Source organism: Alosa sapidissima, chromosome 9 (assembly GCF_018492685.1).
Source record: "Alosa sapidissima isolate fAloSap1 chromosome 9, fAloSap1.pri, whole genome shotgun sequence".
In the NCBI taxonomy this organism is placed as follows: Eukaryota; Metazoa; Chordata; class Actinopteri; order Clupeiformes; family Clupeidae; genus Alosa; species Alosa sapidissima.
The window spans coordinates 7,383,984-7,407,608 of NC_055965.1; the positions used below are offsets into that span (position 1 = coordinate 7,383,984).

The 23,625-nt window shown below is 44.7% G+C and overlaps 1 protein-coding gene across 1 annotated transcript; it reads left to right on the plus strand.

Moving 5' to 3' along the window:
• The first annotated feature begins 76 nt into the window (after positions 1–76).
• Positions 77–18,306, plus strand: ppp1r12c (protein phosphatase 1, regulatory subunit 12C). The gene is made up of 19 exons (XM_042103079.1): positions 77–754; positions 1,457–1,631; positions 2,243–2,373; positions 3,177–3,295; positions 5,648–5,807; positions 7,846–7,990; positions 8,770–8,844; positions 9,499–9,700; positions 10,415–10,482; positions 11,945–12,075; positions 12,684–12,771; positions 12,894–13,011; positions 13,488–13,606; positions 14,585–14,634; positions 14,724–14,763; positions 15,810–15,914; positions 16,510–16,560; positions 16,754–16,804; positions 16,951–18,306. Exons 1-19 carry the CDS (start codon positions 525–527, stop codon positions 17,035–17,037), a joined length of 2,145 nt encoding a protein of 714 aa, XP_041959013.1. The 5' UTR covers positions 77–524; the 3' UTR covers positions 17,038–18,306.
• The last annotated feature ends 5,319 nt before the right edge of the window (positions 18,307–23,625 follow it).

Below are 23,625 nucleotides of genomic sequence, written 5' to 3' on the forward strand. Positions count from 1 at the left end.
TATTGACACCTTACTGCCACCGCATGGGCCGGAGGGGAAAACGTCGACGTCTGATACAGTTCGTGTATGTACCGGGCTCTGGTACCACCCAGATCCGCTTTTTTTAGGAACGCGATGCATCTTGCCCGGAGCGCAAAAGTGTGTCATAACATGAAATAACCTTTGCCACTGAAACCAGACTGCTCCAAAACACCCATAATAGCAACAGGACATATTCATCCTCGCTGGATAGCCTAGAGAGTCACTACACTTTAAAGTTCACTGTCTCATTTGCCGTGTTACATTATGTAGCTTTTAGTATGCCGGGCATTATGAGACAAAACTTCCGGAGGGTGATTTTCAAACATTTCTGAGCAAGCTTTGAGAGAAGCGTTTTGAGATTTGACTGCTTCCTCTTAATGGACAGGAAATGACGAAAGAACTTCAGCTTCAGTCAAGGAAGTGGTAAACTGATTATAAACAGTACACATGGAGGGTGTGTCCGAGTGAACATTTTTATAAGTTAAAGGGTTTTCAAGGGAATAATGGGGGACATGGCGAAAGCTAAACGTCGGGAACAACTAAAACGATGGTCCGGATCAAGTACAGACAGAGAACCACCAGTACCCAGACAGCGGTGGCGAGGAGATGTTGTGGACTCGGGTGAATCGGAGGCCGTAGGCGTTGAGGAATCGGAGGGATCTCAAGATGCGGATGGAAACGGATCTACCACCGTAGAACACCAAGGGTCAACAAAGCAAACTATGAAACGAAGGTAAGATAAATAAAACGAGTATCTCACAGTCAATTTACTGTTGAATCAATGGAATGAAGTTCTGAGGTTACTGTTGCAGGTAGCTAGTTAGCCAGCTAGCACTCCTAGCTAGCTGATAACTTCAATGTTCACGTCCCTGTCGTTAGAACACAAGCTAACGTTACACACTGTAGATTCTAAGTTAAAGAGTTAGCGGCTGTTGCAAATGCTCTGCTACTTAATCCGTCGTGCAGATACGTGTAATTTCTCATTGAAAAGGAGAAAACATAATGATCGTTATTGACGCTGTCACACTGTTATGACTGCAAGCCTTCGACATTTCAAACATGTCGACGGCTCAAGATTTGTCAGATATGAGGATGCAAGTAGTGAGCCACAGTTTGAAACCCAGGTCCTTAAGTTAATCTCTTCAGGTCAGGTGCTGACCTCATTTATTTAAATTAGCGTGATAGAACAAGAAGTTATGTATAATAATTTAATTGAGATAAGTACGTATTTACAGAGTAAAGGTTTAACTTTCTGTCACAAGTCCAGCTTTGTCAATAGAAAAAAGACAGGCGTGGAGTGTTGTGTTCCTGTTACTTGGACTTTGCAGAATAATGGACAGGGTGAATTCTAGTGCCAGAGATCAGTTCAGATGGACCTGTTATACCGTGACCTCAGCTGATTTCGCACGAACATATTACATCATGGCTTCCCCAGGCGAAGAGTTCGCTTTGAGAGAACGGCCGAGTTCTTGGCTGTCTGTGCCAGCGGTGACACGGAGGAGGCTGGGGAGATGCTGAAAGAGGCCGAAGGGCTACAGATCGTGGACCCGGAGATCAATGGAGGCATCGTCAACTGCTCCAATGCCGATGGAATCACCGCCTTACACCAGGTCGGTAATTGCTGAATTTCACCGAGTTTCACTGAGTCATGATATCCAGCTCATGTCTTTAGTACCTTTGAAAGCGTACTGGGAGGTGTGAGGGCTGTGATTTCTACTCCTGCAGCTTGCCAACCAGCCCTCCCTCTGTAGAGCTAACTCTCCTGTTGGATTTTGTTCCTGGCCTAATCTTACTCACCTGATCGCTCTAATCAGATAGTCCCCTGGATATGAATAGATGTGTTTAGGTATGGTATGAGCAAAAAAAAGGCAGGAAAAAAAAACATGGAGAGACAGTCTTCTCCTTGGTCCCTACTATCATTTTAGCGTTTGAATTCTACTGCAAGAGTCAAAACAGATTATTCACAGTTGTCTATAAGTTGTTGATCTACAACAAATTTGCCTTCAAGAGGCTTCAAGTGTTTATTCCCTTGACCGCAGCTATCCAGCAGGTCACCTCATCTGTCTGATTTGTCTCCCCAACCTATTTATCTAACCACTGTGTTCATATATCCATCCGTGTGTTTTTGCAAACAATGCCTCACTAAAGTCTAGTGTATAGCCACAGTGCTTTTAACCTGCATGAGTGCCCGAGTGTGCTGACGTCCGGTGCTTCACCACAGGCGTGCATCGATGGCAGCATGGAGGTGGTGGCTTTCCTTCTGCTCCAGGGCGCCAACGTGAACCAGGTGGACAGCGAGGGATGGACGCCACTGCACGTCGCCGCCAGCTGTGGGAACCTGGAGATCACTGAGTATGTTGTGGACAGTAGAGACATTGAGCTGAAATGCCTGCTGTGCAGTGTTTATGGTGGTGTTTACAGACTTATAACGTCTGTTATTGATTATATCTCAGTGGTTATGGTTAAATTTAGAAATTGGGGGCAAAAATTATCTCAGTGTCTATTATCTTATGTTTCAAAAATGACTGTCCTCCTGTGAGGCATTAGGTAGGGATCACATTGATCAACGGCAAGCAGCATAACAGACCGGCAGTGGAACAGTTGAGCGACAGCATTACGCTAGTGTGAAACAATTTGAGCGTTGAACTTGGTTCAACTTTCAAAGTGTAACGCAAAGGTTGTCAATGGTCAGTTAAGGCAATAGAGCGTAGACCTTGTATTGCATTCATTGTGTCTACACTTGAGATAAATAAGTTTGTTTTTTCTTTTATCACAGACACATATATTGGTAGATGTTTTTTTCTTTACCTTGACATGTTTCGACATATACTTCCGTCTTCATCAGAAGGTCACACGGTGGAGTAGTGTGACGCGTTTTTATCAGCTGATGTAGTTAGCGTAGACCGTTCCTGTAACTTAAAAACAAGATAGAACTGATGGTCTGAACGTTGTGTTACACTTCGCCGCTGCCGCTTTGTTAAGTCCAGTGTGATCCCTCCTTTAGAAATTGTAAACATAGTGAAACTATCTGGGGTTGCGGTACAAAAGTAAAAGTGGGATTTTGGTTAAGGCAAGAAATGTTCAGTGATTCCAAGACTACAAAACTGCCTGGTTGGTCCTGAGAGCGTCTACATCCTTTGTGTGTTTTTTTGCAGATTCCTGCTGGATCAGGGCGCGTCGTTGAGTGCTGTGAACTGTGACGGAGACGTGCCCCTGGACATCGCCGAGGACGAGGCCACGGAGACGCTACTGCAGGACCACACGCAGAGACAGGGTCAGTCCACTCACACACACACACACACGCAGAGACAGGGTCAGTCCACTCACACACACACACACACACACACACACACACACACACAGAAACAGGTCAGTTCATTTACACACACGCAGAAGCAGAGTCGGTCCATTTATACACGTACACAGAAGCAGAGTCCGTCTACTCACACACATACAGAAGCCGAGTCCGTCCACTCACACACATACAGAAGCCGAGTCCGTCCACTCAAAAGCAGTCGGTCTATTTACACACGTCTCTGCATAGAGCACTTAACCTACATGTCCAAACACCTACACCAGGCTCTCGCCAAACATGGAGGGTGTCTTTGCAGAAGGGCTGGATTTTGACTGATATTTAACTTCTTTTTCGTTCATGGTTTGTTGCCTTATTAGTAATGAAATGCAGCCCAACCCATATTGGTTTTTCAATTGAGTTGGTCTGGCTGTGGAGTGTGGGTGCAATGAAGACTTCTCTGTTGCCACATGCTTCGCCTCCTACCCACGGCTTTGCCTTTGCTCTACATAACCATAACCCCAAAAATGTAGGGTAATGTTCCATGCAAAGTGTCACATGGGGAATGTTCCATGTAAGTGTTTGCCACCCCCCACACACACACACACACACACTCTCATACTCACGCTCTCACTCACACACACACACACACAGGTGTCATTGTGGTTTGGTACATTACATTAAGAACAACAGATAGAGTTAAAACGAGATGAAGGATTCACTCAGCACCGTGTTTGTTATGGTGCCATCACATGCAGCGCGTTACTGTGTGTGTCTCTTGAAAAACAGCCCAGTTCTGTTCCTGTCTCTGTGCTCAGATACGTTGAATATCGTGTCCTTAGCTGTGCGGACGACACGACAGACACACACAACAATATCCATAGCATCCATGGGGCCCATTTTATTCTTAACCCTTGTGTTACCCTCAAAACTTACCGACATGCTTTATCCTTGGGGTCAATTTGACCCCAGCTAAATAAACCCTCAGAAAATGACTATAATTCATATTTTTACCCAGTTTTTTTGTGACAGGTACTTCACAAGAGTGTAATAACCACCATCAAACGCCCTACAAAACACATATTGAAAACATATTGTTGTACAAATTTCATGCTAACTCTGTTGTACCCTCCAATTGAGGAAAAGTCATGAAACATGAAGCAAAAAAAAGTGAACCATATATTTAATGATGTTTTACATTGCTTGGGGTCAAATTGACCCCAAGGATAACAGGAAGGTTAAACTATTTAAACTTGTACTACTATTACTATTACTGCTATTACTACTACCACCTACTTAAAGAATGCAGAGCAATTACATTGTAACTAAAGCCAAAACACCATCTGTTACCTTTGATCATCGCTAGGTAGGTGAAAATGGTAGTAAGGGGGACTCTATTGGTGAAGCATTATTTTGGTGGGTTTGTAGTAGCAGTGATGTGTGTACATAGAGTATATTGTGATGTATTAGCGGTGATGTGTGTACGTAGATGATATTGTGATGTATTTGCGCTATGGAATCATGGCATCATGAGCCTCCACAGACTACAGACACTTTTGTCACATGGTAAAACATGCTCACCAGTTCAGATAAGATTGTCCTGGCCCTTAAATGCCATGTTTGGCCAACTCTGTTGTGTGTGTGTGTCTGTGTGTGTGTTGTAGTGTGTGTTTTGTAGTGTGTTATGCTTTGTAGACTATATTATCTAGACTCAGATAAGCTTTACATCCAGGTGACGCTGGGGACAGAGAGCTTGTTTGCCACAAGAATGTTTGGAATTTTGGAGCGACACATTAAAGTTGTCGACACTGATGGCTTGAGAACGCTTTCTCTCCTTCCCCAGCGCTCAATTTGTGAGCTTAGCTACTGGCCTACTTCCTTAATATAGTGATATGTCCTTTACTCTCTTTCCAATTTATTTGGAGGGACAGCCCAGGTTGAGCTTCCTAAAAGCCTCCCTGAAAGCTTAATAAGAAGGGCAAGGTCTTGACATGGTAGCTATATATTTTTTTAAAATGCTTGTTGGGAGCAAGGACGGTCATCGAGTAACAGCAAACACAAAATGATCATGTGGACATAAGTGTGGACACACTTGCCCCTCTATCACGCCTTTTTGAATCGCCTACTTACATATCATTACATATCACACCTGAGGAACACCGCTGGCTGAAACATGTCTTTTGAAATGCCTCTAGTACACAGACTCACTTAGTCACAGAGGGGCAAAGGTGACCATTAACATGCTTAGGGGGACTGGCGACATGGATTGGATTTTCTTTTTCTGCCATATATATTCTGTGAACTAAAGGTCATTAAAATGTTCTCTCTTTTCAGGAGTGGACCTTGTTGCAGCCAAGCGCGCGGAGGAGGAGCAAATCATGGGCGACGCTCGCCAGTGGCTGACTGAGGGCCTGCCCGCGGACGTCCACAACCCCAGGACCGGTGCCACTCCCCTGCACGTGGCCGCTGCCAAGGGCTACCTGGAGGCCATCAAGTGAGCAGCTCCCGGTCCTGTCCTGCCCCACCCCATCCTCTCCCACCCCTTCCCCTCTCATCCCCAGCCCCATACAGTCGTTGTTCTCTCTCTCTAAGTGGAGGATTCCTCCGACCTCTGACCCCTTCCTGTCGTGTCACCCCTGGTATTTACATGTGTGGCGGCTGAGAAACACTTGAGTGGAGAGATTTTCTATTCCTGCTCTGACATGCATGATGCCACGGACAGGCTTCGGTGTAAGAATAAGCGATGATGCCGTTATTTGCAATGATGCCGGTATTGACGCAGTGCACAGTGCAATGAGAATTGGTCTGAACCTTGTCAAAGCACTTTTGATTTCCAAGGGGCATGTTGGTGTTGGCCCTTTCAGAAGTACAGAAAACACATCTCCCTTATAAATGAAGGTTTTAAATGCAGTTGACTTAGTTTCAACGAAAATACACGTCTGTGTGTCATGCTGACGCTATCAGTATCGCCATTGGTTGTGTACAAAAAGCTGTGCCATTCTCTTTTGTCTGTGATCGTTTAAAGACGGCACCAAGCTGGATAAGAGAGTGTGATTTTTGGAAACTGGTTTCGGAGTTGGAGGGTGGCCAGGCAGATATGCTATAGCACATTCAAATGTGCAAAGAGCAGACCACAATCAAACATAAAAGGATTGAGTAATTAGCAGCAGTAGTGGTCATTTTTAACATCTAGAGGAACATGATGGAAGTTGAATGGTTATCTTTGTTTGTTGAGGTTTAACGGAAAAGGAATTCATTCACAGAGAACTTCTTCATTTGTGAACAGACAGACCCAAGCATGATTGGGTCGTGCGCATGCTATTGAATAAGCAAAATGAGATCGTGCCTAGTAGCGCATAGCCTGCAATGTTGCGTGTCACAGAGCACAGTGGTCCTCACAGTGTGGAGGCCTGACACAAGGTGTGGTCCGGCTCACAGGAAACCCTGCTGTTTTCGCTCAGGATGTGCTATTATTAATGCCTCTCAGAAATAACTACTCGCTGCAATTGTTGTCAGGCCTTAGTTATGAGTTTCGTTAGTTGATCCCTGGAGTTTTCTAGTTGGGGAGACAGTGTAAAGTGTCCTACTGCTGAGGCCAGTGCAGTGCTGGGAAAGACGGCCGAGTGTATCTCACACACACACACACACACACACACACACACACCACAATGAATCCGTTGAGGCGTGGCACTCGAATAAGATAACGCCACTGTCGCGCTCGCCTAGATTGCGACACTTCTCTTCGAGGCGCGTGGCTAAGAATAGACGCTGTTTACATCCTGGCGTTTTGGAGCGAGAGAAAGTTCCTGAGGAAATGAGTATACCCCCTCCATCCGTGCTCAGAGGGCTCTCCCAGTCCTCCTCCCCCCTCCAACACTCTAACAGTAGTCACCACCTACAGACGCAGTTACCCCAAGCCAACCAGTGTACTGCCACAGCATGGGATAGATGTATTCGACAGTCTGGCAGATACTGTAATGTGGTGTGTTTATTGTGGTGTGTTGTAGTCTTGGCTGTGTTTTTTTTAGTGGAAGGTGAAATAATCAGTGTCTTTTGAATGGGATGTGGACACTCACTGATGGTCATAAAGATGTTGACTGTGTGGCTGACACTCACTGATGGTGATGGTCACTGTGTATGGTGACCAGAGAGCGGCTCTGCAGATGAGCTGAGTGCTGTGATCATGGTGTTTGGTGACCAGACGGCAGATCTGTAGATGAGCTGAGTGCTGTGATCATGGTGTTTGGTGACCAGACGGCAGATCTGTAGATGAGCTGAGTGCTGTGATCATGATGTTTGGTGACCAGACGGCAGATCTGTAGCTGTGATCATGATGTATGGTGACCAGACGGCAGATCTGTAGCTGTGATCATGATGTATGGTGACCAGACAGTAGATCTGTAGCCGTGATCATGATGTATGGTGACCCTTTGGGTCTCTGTGGGGCTCTCCGTTCTCCCCCCCTCTGTCCCCCTCTGTCCCCCTCTGTCCCCCCCCTCTGACCCCCTCTCTCTGCTGTGTCCCCCCCCCAGGCTGCTGTGTCAGTGCGGGCTGGATGTGTCGGCGGTGGACAAGGATGGCTGGACTCCCCTGCACGCGGCGGCCCACTGGGGACAGGGGGAGGCCTGCCGCATCCTGGCTGAGCAGCTCTGTGACATGGAGGCTCGGAGCGCGGCGGTGAGGATCAGGGACAGGGGGTTGGGTTGGGGAGGGGAGGGCCGAGGAGGAATATGTTTGTATGGTAATGGGGTAAACTTTATACTATAAAGTAACTAAAATGTCATTAATATGGATAATAATAATACCGGTAATCTCATATGTGCAGTCGATCAGTAATAGGCAGTAAACTACAGATTTCATGTGGTAATAACTAGATAGAATAGAATTAGAATTGTAAGGGAAGCAGGATTGTGAGAGCATGGAGAAATTACATTTCAATTGCTTGCATTTCGATTCATGTATTTGTTCAGTGTAGATAGTTGTGTAGGCTGACAGATAATTGGGGGAAGAATTAGACAAGTGTTGATTCAGACACCGAGGGACCAATAGAGAGAGGGAAAGGTAGACTGAGGACGACGGTAATGGCAGCAGAGATGTGTATGTTGCACGTGAGCTAAATGGTGGCGTTGCAGATGCAGAAGGCTGTGTGTTTTTTCCTTGTTCTGATCAGAGGTGTCTGGCAGCGCGCCCCGTCACCAGACAGGGCCCATTTCCGAGAAGCCGCAGCTAGGCACTCTGTGCAAACATGGGTTTTGAAACTGTGTAGGCAGCGAACAACACTAGGGCAGAGATGACATTGTGGCTTTAGCAGTATAGAACCTACTGTGCGCATGGCAGTAAAGATTTTGTGTGTGTGTGTGTGTGTGTGTGTTTGTGTGTATGTATATGTATGTGTTTGTGTGCGTGTGTATGTATATGTTTGTGTGTCGCTGTTTCCGTTTGTTTGTGTCTTTTAGGGCCAGACCCCTTTTGATGTCGCTGATGAGAGCGTGGCGGTACTGCTGGAGGAGCTGTCTCAAACCCAAGCTAATGTGAGTCTCTCTCTCTCTCTCTCTCTCTCTCTCTCTCTCTCTCTCTCTCTCTCTTCCGCTTCTTCACTTCTCTCTAACGGTTGCTCTTTTCTTTTGGTGTTTTTGCCCACCCTCCGCTGTGGCTAACATGTGACAACACACTATTTTTAGCAAGTCCACTGATGCAAGGAAATGTGCTGGCCACTGTTTTCAGGAAGTAGTCGATCTGATACTTTGAGCTGATACTTTGATGCAAATGAATTGTAAAGCACCTCTCTAGTGTCCCAGGATGACTCAAATTCAGTTGGATAAAATGGCCTCAAAATTCTATTAGTGGGTAGGATGGAATTTAAAGGTGGAGTATCACATGTTCGCTGTTGAGAAACAAAACTCCCTACAATTGTGATTTAATTCTAAAGACACAACAAATAAGAAACTGACTCTCCTGAATTTTGGCAGCCTTGTGAAACATTTAGTTTTTTCCACTCTTTTTTTTGCATTAACATTATACAGTGTGTCTGTCCTGGGCTTATAAGGGTTATTGATCATCCCCACTTGTTGGCACAGTGTTTCTTTGGTGGGTGTATTTATCAGGTGTGCACAAGAATGACGTAGTGTGATGTGCACACAACATACATAACATGTTTTTTTTTTTTTTTTTTTAACTCTTTCTAGTGGCGAGAGGAGAGGTCCAACAATGACTCACAGAATCCCCCAGGGTCAACGGCTGCCAACGCTGCAGGCAAAAAGACGTCTGGACGCAGGACGTCTGTGTGCAGGATGAGCAGCAGGGATAAGATAAACGTGCAGGACCTGTCGAAAGAGAGGGGCATCTCTGGAGGCCTGGACATGAACGAGGAGCGCGAGAGCAGCCCAGGTAGCACTCAGTCCCACCTTCCGCTCCTTCAGAGTCTTCCTCACTCTTCCTCACCACCCAAACACAGTGTTTTGCACACATGCATGCGAATGGCACACGTGTTCTGTTGCTCTGAGTTCAAGTGTTGAGTTAACTGGAATTTTCAGAGTTTTTTTTTTGTTTTTTTTTTCCCCCTAGAAGCCTCCTTTTTAATTAAAGTATAAATGCCCTTGTAAATAGCCGAAGGGTGTCTGTCCTCTGCTTGAGCAGATCTTCTCACCCCCCACCCCATTTGTGAAGGTATTCAGCATAGTCAGCAGCACTCAAAACAGACGGATCACCCCAAACAACTGTGAGATTGTCCGTCTCTCTACTAACTGTGATCACACAGTCCTCTCAAAACATTTGCCTCGAATCATACAGCTTTACCACAACCACTCACTAATACTCAGTCATGCAGAAAACCACAGCCATTTCATTACAGTGGTATACAAATGCTTTAAGTTCATAGGGGTCCAAGAATACTTGGGGTTAAAGGTATTTGTGTAAACAAATACAGTAGAATACTTCCATAAACCAAAGAATAGAGGATTATCGATTATCCCTTTTTTTGTTTTGTTTATATGATTAAATGTTTTTGTTTGTTTGTTTTCTGTTTCTAAGCACATGTGCAACATCCGATCAGTGTGAATGTGGATGTAAAATATTGTGACGTGTGATGTTTGTGTGTTGCAGAGAGTTCCACTGTGTCCAGTCCAGACAGTGAAAGTATTACTACCTCTACCACTAGCCCTGCTGAAAAGGTGAGGCACCATGCGCACATTACACACGCACACACCAGACCACGGAATGCCACAGAGCTTTTCACCTGTGTTGAATTCAACACTTTCTGTAGTGTTCCTGGCAGTCAGGTTTTAGTGTCAGCTGGCAGATGTATTTATGAAACATACGGCAGGGCTCCAGAGTGCGACCAATTTAGTCGCAAATGCGACCAAAATTTTTAAGGGTGCGACTAAAATTTTTCCTGGGTCGCACTGGAGCACCTAATGTCATAAGGTTGAGCGCCTAGACTTTACTAGCATCTGCTGTCTCTCCACGAACTAAGCGGTTGTTCTACTTTGACTAGTGGTGCATGGTGCACCAATACTGCAAAAGTATCACAATACCCTGAAATTAGAAACCTCACAATACCTAATTGTATTAGTATCGATATAGCCTATGTTTAAGACTGACAGTCGTGCGCTTCCCGTAGCCTATGTGACTTTTCTCCTCACACGCACACAGCTGTCGTGATCCGAGCGAGTAGCGATGTTGATTTTGACCTACACCTCTCAAGTTTGTGTTGCCTAGGCTATGGAATTTAGTTAATTTAGGCCTACTGTTGAGTTTTCCGAAATAAGCTACACAACCTATTGGCAAACGTTTACATCTTGAGAGAGTTCCTTCTAGGTAACTGTTAGCTCACGACACGTGTCATGTCTATCATTAATGTAGTGATGATTTCAACAAAATCATAGAAATTAACATTGCAAGACACTTATCTCTTCTATGATCCCATAAATATTTTCTTTGACTTGTTAGTTTTTTGAACATTTATTTTATCAAATGACATAGAAAACATAATGAATTGCATCCATGTATCCTTGGATGATGCGCGACTATTTTCCTCTAGCCTAAAACCATGAGAATGAAAGCTACTTTGGCGTTCCTCTTAAAGTGACAGGCACTCAATTAGACCTACACACCACCACTGTAATAACATTGACACTGATGTGAATGATCACAGTATTCAATATTACTGATGTCGTCAAGGTGGTGGAGGCCCCAAATCAAATCAATACTGTCATTCCTGGTCCATGCTCTGACAACAGCTCAGACACGGAATGTATATGGAGAGCAATAAAAAGGGGACCTTAAAATTGTGATGTTAAAGGTGCCGCGATGAAAAATTTGGGTGCACCTAAATTTTGTGCTGGTGCACCTAAATAAAAAGGTTAGGCGCACCAGTGCAAGCAATGCAACAAGTTAGTCTGGAGCCCTGTACGGTATCTTATTTTTAAAGAGATATGTTTACTTTTTAACGGTTTGTCCTGGACTGTTTTTCAGTGGCAGGCTTGTCAGAGACACCTCCGGCTCTGGCAAAATGAGCTACTGCAGTAAAGGAAATTCTTTAGGAAGAAAAAAAAAAAAAAGACGACTTTCCCTGAAGCCGAACCTCACTGAACGCGTCCTGTTGTTTTTCTTGCTCTTCTTGTTGCTGTGCAGACGGCCGAAGAGAAGGAGTCGGATGAGAAGGACCAGGACTTGTCCAGCCGGACGGCGCGGGTTCAGCCCACCCCGCAGAAGCGAGAGTCTCCCGCCGAGAGCCCCAGCAACGCCGTAGCCGAAGGCCGCAAGTAAGACACCAGCGCCACCCAGTGGGCTCTTAGAGAATAATAAAGAGATAAATATGTGTTGGAATATCCTCATTGTGCGTTGACTAGTGGGCCTATGCTTCCCTGTCCAGGGTTGGAGGGTGCAGAATAGTTATGTGCTTGCAAAACAAAAACAGGAAGCAAATAATTAGTGAAATAAAGAACAAAAACAAAAAAATGGCAAGCAGAAGAATGTAGACACACTCCCAAAAAATGCTATGAAATGCCACACAACTTGCCTGCAAGCAATTCCACAATTCCATCCAACTTGCCTGCAAGCACTTCCATATGAGGCACATCTTAATGTGTTAAGTAATATACAGACTGTGGCATCTAGCGTGTTACAAGCTATCAGCATTAGTTAAATGAGCTAAATGAACAGTAGACAACCTAATCTATCTAGTGGGGATTCACACATGAGACACGGTAGCTCCTTTCCATTGTGTGCTCCAGTCCAGGTTACTGTTGTAGTTGTAACGGTCCAGTGATACAGAGCTGATGAGGGCCACTGTATACTGTGAGAGACTTCAGTGCTGAGCTACCAGACCGATGTCAGACGGAGGGTGTGTGTGGTGTCGTCCTCTGTCCAGGTTCCAGGCGCCGTCCCGTGACGAGGAGTCCGAGTCCCAGAGGAAGGCCCGCTCCCGCCTCATGCGCCAGTCCAGGCGCTCCACACAGGTCCAGTTGGTTTTTTAGTTTGTTTACTTTTTAAATGTACAATAAAGTACCAGTTATTTTATATCCATATCGCGCTGGGTAGGGTTAAACTCAATTGCCGTTGTTTATGGTCTGATTAACAGGGGGTGACGCTCACCGACCTGAAGGAGGCAGAGCGGACCATCAATCCCCGCAGCTCAGAATCCCCCCGCAGCGTCCAGCCGGTCAGCCCCATCGTCACGGTGACGCCAGCAGAGAGAGGTGAGGAGAGAGGGTCTCCACTCCAAACTGACTGATGTCAAGTAATTGCTTCAGTGCCTGTGAATAGGGTTCTGTAGTGTCTCTGCTCAGTGGATAGGTGGCAGTGTTTCCACACAAACGGGCTCCTCACACCACAGCATGTCTTAGACAGGAAGGGAGGATTTAAGATGGTGTCTGTCCAGTCATATCTCAGCATTTATAAAATATTCTTATTTTTCTGATTACTCAGTTATTGATTGGTGACATATAATTTGAAGACCCAGCGTGACGGTTCATTGCTATCAGAGATACAGTTAATGTTGGTTGGATAAAAGAATGAACGTCTCCTAACATACATAATGGCAAGGTTATTCTAATGAAAATAATATTGAAACACCGCAGCATATTTTTTAGCATATGAGCGGATGACCGTCTCCCTGTGGGGAGTTCTGACGTCCGGCTGGTGATGTCTGGCTCTGTTGTTGCCTCTGCTGCAGACACAGACTCAGTCAAGCAGGGGGCGCCAGAGGGAGATAACCGCCTGGGCTCCAGGGAGCGCAGGAAAAGGGAGAGGAGGGAGAGACGCTCCACCGGAGTGGTCCAGCTCACTGGAGAGGTGATGGACACACACACACACACACACATACACACATACACACACACATACACATACACATACACACATACACATACACACTTGAATTCTTTATTTGAATTGACAAATTTCTTACAGGACTGGTTCAGATATTCTCAGAGATAATACAGCTTTGACACTCAAGGGTACATAAAGCATCTCCTACACTACACAGCAAGACTGCCTATCACAGCTGATGTGGAGCAGAATTTTGACCGCTGTTTAGATTTTTTTTTTGATAGCCCTGCTAGCCGTAGCCCACTGACCGTCAGTTTGTGGACATGTCCCAAGCTGCCAATTGTCAATGCTACGAACTTACAGGGTTAGGAAGTCATAGCCTGGCAACAAGCTCAAAACAAGTTTAGAGAAATTACGTGCTGCCCAGACCAGAGTCCCTAACCTAGGTATGTGCCTAATATTGGATGAAATGCAAGAGGATACCAGATAACCTCCGTGTCCAGGACTAACCCACGCATTGTCCCCTCGAGGACAATCAGCCCACACATGACATTCCTCTGGAAGCAACTGGAATCCATGCATTTTCACAGAATTATTTTTGGAATCTGATCCCTTATCATACCTGTTCATTCGTACTTGTCGCTCGACTTATCGTAACTAAATTCAAGATGGCGCCGTAAATAAACTACCAGTGGTTTTTCTCAATGTCTCGTTTTAAATGTCACGGCCCTCGGAAGTCTACCAATGAAGTGTGGAGCTACTTTGAGCCTCGTAAATGGTGTAAAACAGGGATTTATTTGCATGGCTAGCCCGATGCCCGAGGCACCCCCATTGAGAACCTGTTGGTAGCATCGGCTAACTTGCGCCAGATTTCGGAGTGCAGGGGAAAAGCTGAGATGAGCTATGAGACAAAAGTTCACACTCTGTATCATGTTTCAATATCACACCAAACTTCTCCTTTAAAGGAACTACCCGCTCATTGTTCGCCTTGTGTGTTTACAGACAGAAGATGCTGATCCCAGTGAAGATACCCTCCCAGCCCATACAGCCCTGTAAGTCTATTGGTTTATTTCTCTGTGAGGTCTTGTGCCATGACTGTGTGTGTGTGTGCTAATGGGTCACTCTGTGGTCTCCTCTACAGTGAGCCGCAGTCAGAGGACTCCTCGACGGACTACAGGGTGGTGAGTGTCCCTCACCTTCGCTGATACACACCGTACAGTCTCAGGGCTGTCTACTAATACACCCAACAGTCTCAGGGCTGTCCACTCATACACCAAACAGTCCCAGGGCTGTCCACTAATACACCCAACGGTCTCAGGGCTGTCCACTAATACACCCAACGGTCTCAGGGCTGTCCACTAATACACCCAACGGTCTCAGGGCTGTCCCATCATATACATACTGGTCTCAGGACTGTCCCCTCAGGCACCCAACAGTCTCACGGCTGTCCTCTCATAAACAACAGTCTCAGGGCTGTCCACTCATAAACAACAGTCTCAGGGCTGTCCACTCATACACAACAGTCTCAGGGCTGTCCACTCATACACAACAGTCTCAGGGCTGTCCACTCATAAACAACAGTCTCAGGGCTGTCCACTCATAAACAACAGTCTCAGGGCTGTCCACTCATAAACAACAGTCTCAGGGCTGTCCACTCATAAACAACAGTCTCAGGGCTGTCCACTCATAAACAACAGTCTCAGGGCTGTCCACTCATACACAACAGTCTCAGGGCTGTCCACTCATACACAACAGTCTCAGGGCTGTCCACTCATACACAACAGTCTCAGGGCTGTCCTCTCATACACGCACCAGTCTTCAGCCTCCCTCACTCCTACAGCCACAGATCTCTGCGTTGTCCCCATTTTGCATCCCAGAGATACTCGCCCTCCTGAAAGCTCAAATGACTGCCCTCTGCTTCAACATGCTGGGGTCCAGCACTCAAACCCACACAAAGGAGCCAGTGGGCCGGTGTATTAATTAATAAGTAATTAATAAGTAGTTCTCCTTTAATGAGCGCATAGACATTCTGCACCGCCATTTGGCAGCCCTGCTCCGGTTAAGTTTGGGCAAGGGGCTTTTTATTACTTGGTGTCTTCACAAGATCAAGGGTGATTTCACAAGAAAACCCAACACCTTTTCATCTGTGTCAGCTATTGCTTAAGTGAGAAGCCGGATCTAGGCAACACTTGTGAAACTGTGTGTGTTGCTTCCTGTTTCCTGCTAGCTGTACTCGGAGGTGCTGGAGGAGAACGCGCTGCTGCGTGACAAGCTGCAGGAGACGCAGCTGCGGCTCAGCGAGAGCAAGGTGGAGCTGGAGCGACTGCGACAGGTGAGGAGGAGGAGGAGAAGAGGGGAGATGAGCGAGGGGTGAGGTATGAAAGATGTCAAGAGGAAGAGGAGAAGGGAGAGGAAGATGAGCTGGGGGGGGGGGTGTAAGACAGGCAGGATGTCAGAAGAAGGAGATTGGAGAGGGGGGGGGGGGGGGGGGGTGCAAATGAAAGCGCAGCTGCAGCTGGTAAAACAGGTGAATGATGACGAAAGGGAGAGAATTTTCAGTTTTTCCAAGGTGTGGGTTTCCTAGGAGCACTAGTCATTAGTCATTAGTCATTAGTCTAGTCTAGGGCCGTGGGACACCCAAGTCCGAACAAGTCCATCTCTCCTCTCCACCCGCAGCTCTGTCCTCATGACCCTAAGTGCATGAAAGGGATCCCTCTGAGATGATGAATCACACATGACGGGTCACGCATGGTCATGCAACCTCTGGCCAGCTGTTGCATGTGCCTGCGCCAGGCAGCGTTCTCTCCCCGTCCGTGCAGAGAGAATGCTGATCGGTGCTCATCTGTGGTGCACGATATTAACATCATCGGTGTTGTGTTTGTGTGTGTGTGTGTTTGTGTGTCCGTCGGTCCGTGTGTCCATGCCAGAGTCAAGAGAACGGTTCTGAGCGGCCTGCCCTGCTGGAGCTGGAGCAGTTTGTGAGTTCCCACTTTTGACCTCGTCCCTCCTCCCACTGACCCCCCCTCCCCGCCCCTGAGCTGCAGGTGTCATGTCACCGGGCCAGTAGGAGCCAGAGCTGTGGGCCCTGTATCTAATGTGTTCTTCTTTTCTCTCTCTCTCTCTCTCTCTCTCTCTGTCTGTCCCCCACCCCCCCTCTCTCGCTCTCTTCAGGAGAAGAAAGTCCTGCAGAGGAAGGCAGCAGAGCTGGAGGACGAGCTAAAGGTATCTAGCTGATGTTTGAGTCTGATTTCATTTATTTGTATTGCTTATGGGAAAAAAAATGCAGTGCATTCCCACCACAGGTCTTTCTGATGCGCTGCCTTCTCTCCCCCCCCCCCACCCCCCCTCCCCCCCCCTCCATCCCACAGGTCCTGGTGGATCTCCGTTCAGACAACCAGAGACTGAAAGACGAGAACGCAGCGCTCATCCGCGTCATCAGCAAGCTCTCCAGATGAGCCCTCCCACGTTAGGGTTGGGTTTTTTTGGCTGTGAGCAGTGAGAGCCAGCATGCCCCTCATCTGCATGCCGGGGGCACGGGGCAGATGACCTCTGTGACCCCAGCGACAATGACCATCTCTCTCTCTCTCTGTACACGCACTGACATCATAGCACATAATCTCGATCTGGGTTAAGTTTCTCTCAATCCCTTAATGTGGGGAAAAGTTATATGGAAAAAAAAACTACTGTTATCCAAGCTATAAGCTGCACAGCCTCCTCTGTGCAGTAGGGCACAATTTGGAATTTGCAGGGTCCTTTTGTTCTGTTTTTGCTGTTTATGTTTTTATTTTTGTTTTGTTTTTTCTGCTTTTAAATGCACTGTGCTTCAGATGTTTTCCTAACTTCTTGATGGGAGTAGCCCTGGTTAAGTTTAAGGTTACGGCTTATTTTTGTACTGGTATAAATTGCTTTTAGGTCGTCTTGCCACCGGCTCTTCTTCGATTACCACAAAAGTGTATGCTCAAGTCAGCCTACCTACTGTACCTTGATGGTCCTTCCTGGATGATGTCAGGTTTTTTAGCACTGAAAGAGAAAACAAATGACAAGGAGACATGGTTGCGATATTATCATTGTGTAAAAACAAAAAGACAAAAAAAAAAAAAAAACTTACATGTGCCAAAAACAATGTACGCCCATTCCTGTGTACTTCAGCGTGTCTCCATGGGGAAAAGGTGGGGAGTGTCGCCAGGGTGATTCTCAGGAGACAAGTTTAGGTCAACACTGTGCCCGAGCTGACCGCGTCCGTCGTCAGCTGGACCAAACTGGCACGTTGCATGGTTTCTCCACTCTGTCGGTGAATGTTATTTATGTTGTGTATATAATCTCTCAGAGGGGACTTGTTCTCTGCCAACGGTTTAGTGGTCTCATGTTTTTATTTGATTTTTTTCCCTTCAGGAGGAGAACAGAGTGCTAATACTGTGACTATGGCTCATGTGGTGCTCCACACACAATGGGTCGAGTCGATCTGAACGTTTACCGCCCTTTTCTTTTGTTGTTATTTTTAAGCGAATGCATGCCAAAATGTATTTTGAAAGAAAAAAAAAAAACGAAATGTGCCTTTCTACATATCTGTTTTAATATTTCTATTTTGCTTAGATAAAGAAAGACTGTCAAAGGACAGGATAGTGCTATAACAGAAATGTGTCAGTTTCTCAGTCATCTCATTCCCATATATGAAACGTGAACATTTTGAAGATGCAAAATAAAAAAAAAAATATCTGTGTAAACTGTTCTGTTAAACAAACCTTCATTTCAAATTTAAATGAGTCTGGACTGCTACTTCACTAATTCTCAGACATAGGCCTATTTTAGGCACACCTTTGATGTCAATAATAGACAATAATCTACTGTATAAATGAGCATCACCTACTAAGCCCCAATTTCATTACATTTATGCATGCTGTCAGTTTGAATTTCCCCCAAATACATTCGGGATAGGCTATCGAGCGTAACAAACTATATTTGATGTAGTTTTGTTGCACCAGGCCAGTGGTTCTGAACCGGTGTGCCATGGAATTTTGTACTAGCTTCTGGAGTAGACTAGAGGCGTATTTTGAAACGCATCAATGACATGGTTATAGTAGGTAGTCATAAAGGGGTTGTTTCAAAGTAGCCCAATATGCTTCAGATCTATAACCAGCAAAGTAATCATATGCATATGTGGTCTCTGCTCATGAACACTATGTTTATGGAGCAAGTATGGGCATAAGACTGAACCCCTGTTTTAGCCTCAATAATGTATGTGACATACACGTCAATAATCAATAACCAGAAGTCTGTGCCTGCGTGTGTTGGTTTGACCTTTGGTGTACCTTAGCTCAAAAGAGTTTGAGAACCTCTGCACATGAAAAGCAGCATTCTCTTTCAAGAAGGCGATCATATTTCATGAGGATTTATTTCCTTGCAAAACAAGGAGGCATTTGAAAGGTGTGAACTAAATGATGGTTTGTCATTTATGGAAGGTTTTTCCTCTTACTTAAGGTAGCCTACACGTGGCGTGATATTGGGTGTCAGGTCAGGTGCCACAAAAATTATATTTTGGAATATTTCTCACACTGACATTCATGCCCTGACAAACACTCCCAGTCCCATATGAAGAGAAAACGATGAAGGCACCACCAACTGCGTAGTGAAGGAGAGAGCAGTCACCAAACTCATGACACGCCGTATATCGATATTTTCACAACTGTAGACTGACCATAATATCCATTTACTATAGAGAGAAGGAAAGAGCAGAGGTGGCCGTGCAGTTGTGAGATGAGATGAGAATGGAGAACATGACATCGAGGAGAGGCCATGAGGTATTTAGAGGAAGTGGGAGATGATATTCCATAAGGATCATATTTATTTCCTTGCACCTGCAAAACAAAGAGGCATGTGAAAGATGTGAACTAGATGATGTTTTTTTTTGTCATTTAAGGAAGATTTTTCCTGTTCAATTAGCTTCAGGTAATCTTGCCTTGCCTTGCCTGCCCGAAACTTAGCAACAGAGACATGAAACTGCTTCAACTGGTCTCAGAGATGTGGAAAAACATAATGTGTAATTCTGGTAAGAGCACAACATGTTCACCAATGTAGGCTATATTATGTTTACGGCCTTGAGACGAAATTAACATTTTTGGTGACAGCGAGTCAATCGGCAGAACACTACACTGTGTAGCCTAGGCCTACAGCTCCACAAGTGATTTATCTAGTTAGTTTCTAGTAGCCTATAATTAGTTCATGCAACTTTTTTTTTTTTTTACTGGTAATGTTTCGAATTGTTTGGTGCATTATCCGATCAGAGAGAGAGAGGGTGATGGAGGGCATGCAATGATCCCAATTGGGCAGGAAGAAGGTGGCATGGTTGAGTGAGGAAAGGAGCAACTAATAAGAACATAAGGTAGCCTACAATCAGCGATCGTACGAAATTTCAAGTAAATACATTTTTTGTCACATTCAGTAATCATCTATTCATCACCCATTCCGTAGGCCTACTGTAAAACAAACAAACAAATCCGGTCTTTGTAGACAGCAGGCTCCGAAAACTGGAAACGAAGGTCTGTCCCCCAAACCAACGAAAACATGCACGTGCATTTTTAATAGCCTATTGAATGGTAGGCTACTACTACGAATACGACTTCCTGCGCAATTGGTCACTGCATGCAACAAAAAGGTGTCTTAGTAGCTTAGTTTAGGGTGCAGTTGTGGCTTCAATACTGTTAGGCCTACATCACATTGAATCAAGATAATCTCCCACAAGGGCAAAATTAGAAGAAAGCAGAGCAAACATGCACATAGGCTATTAAATAGTGTTGACTATATGGCTGGCTTAACCTCTAGAACCTCTATGTTACGTCACCGCCACTGTTATTATGTTTGGCAAATAAAAAATAAAAATGGGTCTGCACTTGTCAGTTAGTTTCCATTTCCTAGGCAAGGGATGTACGCCTTCTGTGGAGAAATGTTGCTTTACTTTCTGTTTCGTTTTTGAAGAACCAATACGTCATGATACATAAGCCGTAGCCTACAAATGTGTGTGCACACACTAGCCTACACCATTTGAGAGGTGCAAACGAATGTTTAAAGGCTTATTTATACAGTCGACTGGTAACTTTAAGGTAGGTACAGTGAGGTGATTATATAAGATTATTAATTATTGACTTGATTTTAATCATTAGCTTATCTTGTGGGAGGATGGACTGCATAAATAGCCTAGTCTGCTGTATTTTTTAGGCTAATCATGATCAGTTCATTTTGCCACTTGTATTTGCTATAATTAACCTAAAAAAATGTGATTTGAAATTCTCTCTGTTCAGCTAGCACTTACTTTGCACCAGAATTCGTTTAAATGAACATAATTGGCTATGGTTTACATAAGGAATATTATTGCTATGCTTTAGGACACATTTAGGATACCTGTGCACACTTTTTTCAGGTCTCAAGGATGTGCAATATCTGTCTCAGCAAGGTCACTGGAATTGTGATGGTTTGGAATTTATATTTTACTCTGTATATATATATGTGTGTGTGTGTGTGTGTGTGTGTGTGCGCGTGTTTGTGTGTGTGTGTGTGTGTGTGTGTGTGTATATGTGTGTGTGTGTGTGTGTGTGTGTCATGCGTCATGCGTGTGTGCATGTGTGTGTGAGTATGACAATGAACAATGTCTGAATTATCATGTGGAGTCTAAATGGATTATTGCATACAGCAACTGACCATTTTTGTGTATCTCTCTCTCTCCCTCCCTTTCTCTGAGTCCCTCTTGTATCCTACACCTCTCTCTCTCTCTCTTTATTTGCTCTTTCTCCTACATCTCTCTCTGACTTTGCCTTTGGGCGAAATGATGACTCTCACAAAGTCAAAAAACCTTGTGAATTCTCTCTCTCTCTCTATCTCTCTCACACTCTATCTCTCTCTCACTCACACTCTCTCTCTCGCTCTCTCTTTCTGACTTTGCCTTTGGGCGAAAACATGACTCTCACAAAGTCAGAAAACCTTGTGAATTGCTATACCAAAAGCCTGACAATACCAGTCAATGACATACCAGTCTTCTCAGTCACTGGGGCCTCTGGCCTTGGATTCCTGTGTTGTGCTGCACAACCACCGTTGGAATCCACCAGTGGTTTCCTGAGAACTTGACGCAAGTGCCACGATGACCTCTAACGGAGCCTTTGGCTAAGTCCTCTTTCTCTCATTTCTTTACATATTGTGTTTGTTATGACATATCTGCACTGTTATGTAATATTAAATGAAGTAAATAATTAGCATTACAGATATTTTATGTAGATATTTAGACTAGCGGTAGTAGTAGCGGTAGTAGTTTATCTATGTCTTCTTGCTGTCTGGACAGAACAAGTCCAGGGGGTTCTCAGGCAGCCAGAGGTCAGATAATGGTTCCCACCATGAGATGGAATGGGTAAGCTACACATCCACAGCAGTGCTTAATAGGCACAGCCCGTGATACTGGACAAAGGGTGCCGACATTCAAATTTTCTGTTTATAGAAAGGGCATATAATTTGTTTCAGCAAAACATGAGTATATTGACAGTGTCAATCTTTAAAACAGGAGGCTGTGGGTGATCTGGATGACATCAACATGATCCAGAGGATGTGCCTGAGTGAGGAGATGGACTGGGTACGTGTGTGTCGGCCATCTTAGAGCCCCTCAGTTTACAGTTTATGCCTCTGATGTTACAACCACATCCACACTAAAGCACCTGTCCACTGAAACTGTCATCAAACTAGAGTCACATTATTTCCATATAGATACGGTGTTATTTTGGTGACAAACCCAGCAATGTTCTTGGTATAGGTTAGCTCAAGCAGCTTTGTATTCTATTACATCTTCTTAAATATATGATGCAGACACCTCAGATGGGTCCTGTGGATGAGGTCACCCGATCATTACAGAGTCTGTGCTTGGCTCCCCAGGAAGAGCAGATGGACTGGGTATGCAGACTTTAAAACAGCCCTTTATTCAAATCCATATGTTTAATGGACCATCCCTCCACTACTCAGTCCTTCATGTTGACATTTGTTCACAGATGCCAGAAGATGCCAGCTGTGGCTTGGTAGAATCATTCCAGGGCCTGTCGCTGGGAGCAGTTGAAGAGGAGATGGAGGCTGATGAATGAGACATTCGATTATTTTTGTCAAACTGTAAATGTGTAAATTATTGTATATATTTAAATGTTTTGTATGTCTGCATACTGTATATGCGCTCATAATAAATTAGCAATAACAAAGATGACCTCCGAAGAGGGGGGGTGGGGGTGGGTCAAAAAAAGGATGAAATGAAATGTTCAAATTATGTATATTTGTAATCCATTTTATAAATGCATTAAGATTATACACGCTACAATAGACAGCTTGAACTGCAAAGCTTTATGGTGGTGTAGAATTTTCTCCACAACTTTTTGATTTATACCCTTACACAAATGAATAAACTGGTAGCACCTTATGTTTTAAAAGACACTGACTCTGTCTGTCTATATTGGAGAGACATCTCCCAGTAGACAAGAGTGGAAAAATCAGTCAATGCAGACGTGCAAATGGTGTCACATTTTCATGCATTTACAGTTATTCACTGATGCTTTTATCCAAAGCAACTTACAAATGAGGACTGATATTAAAGCCACAGTGTAAACAGCAGACCTTAAAGGAACAGTAAATACTACCTTTACACACAGAACAATAAATACTACCTTTACACACAGAACAATAAATACTACCTTTATACAGAACAATAAATACTACCTTTATACACAGAACAATAAATGCTACCTTTACATACAGAACAATAAATACTACCTTTACACACAGAACAATAAATGCTACCTTTACATACAGAACAATAAATACTACCTTTATACACAGACCAGGACAAATGGGCATGGTAGTGCAGAGGTGTAAGTGATAACCAGAAGAAGTAATCAGGGAAGTTAGTAATAAGTGTGAAGTAAAGGAAGTTCATGGTGAGAGTGGTGTCATGAAAGCCTAACGAGGCTTTGTCACCATTGCACAATAAGTTGCAGATCATTGTTCCTTAGAGTACCTACTACACAATT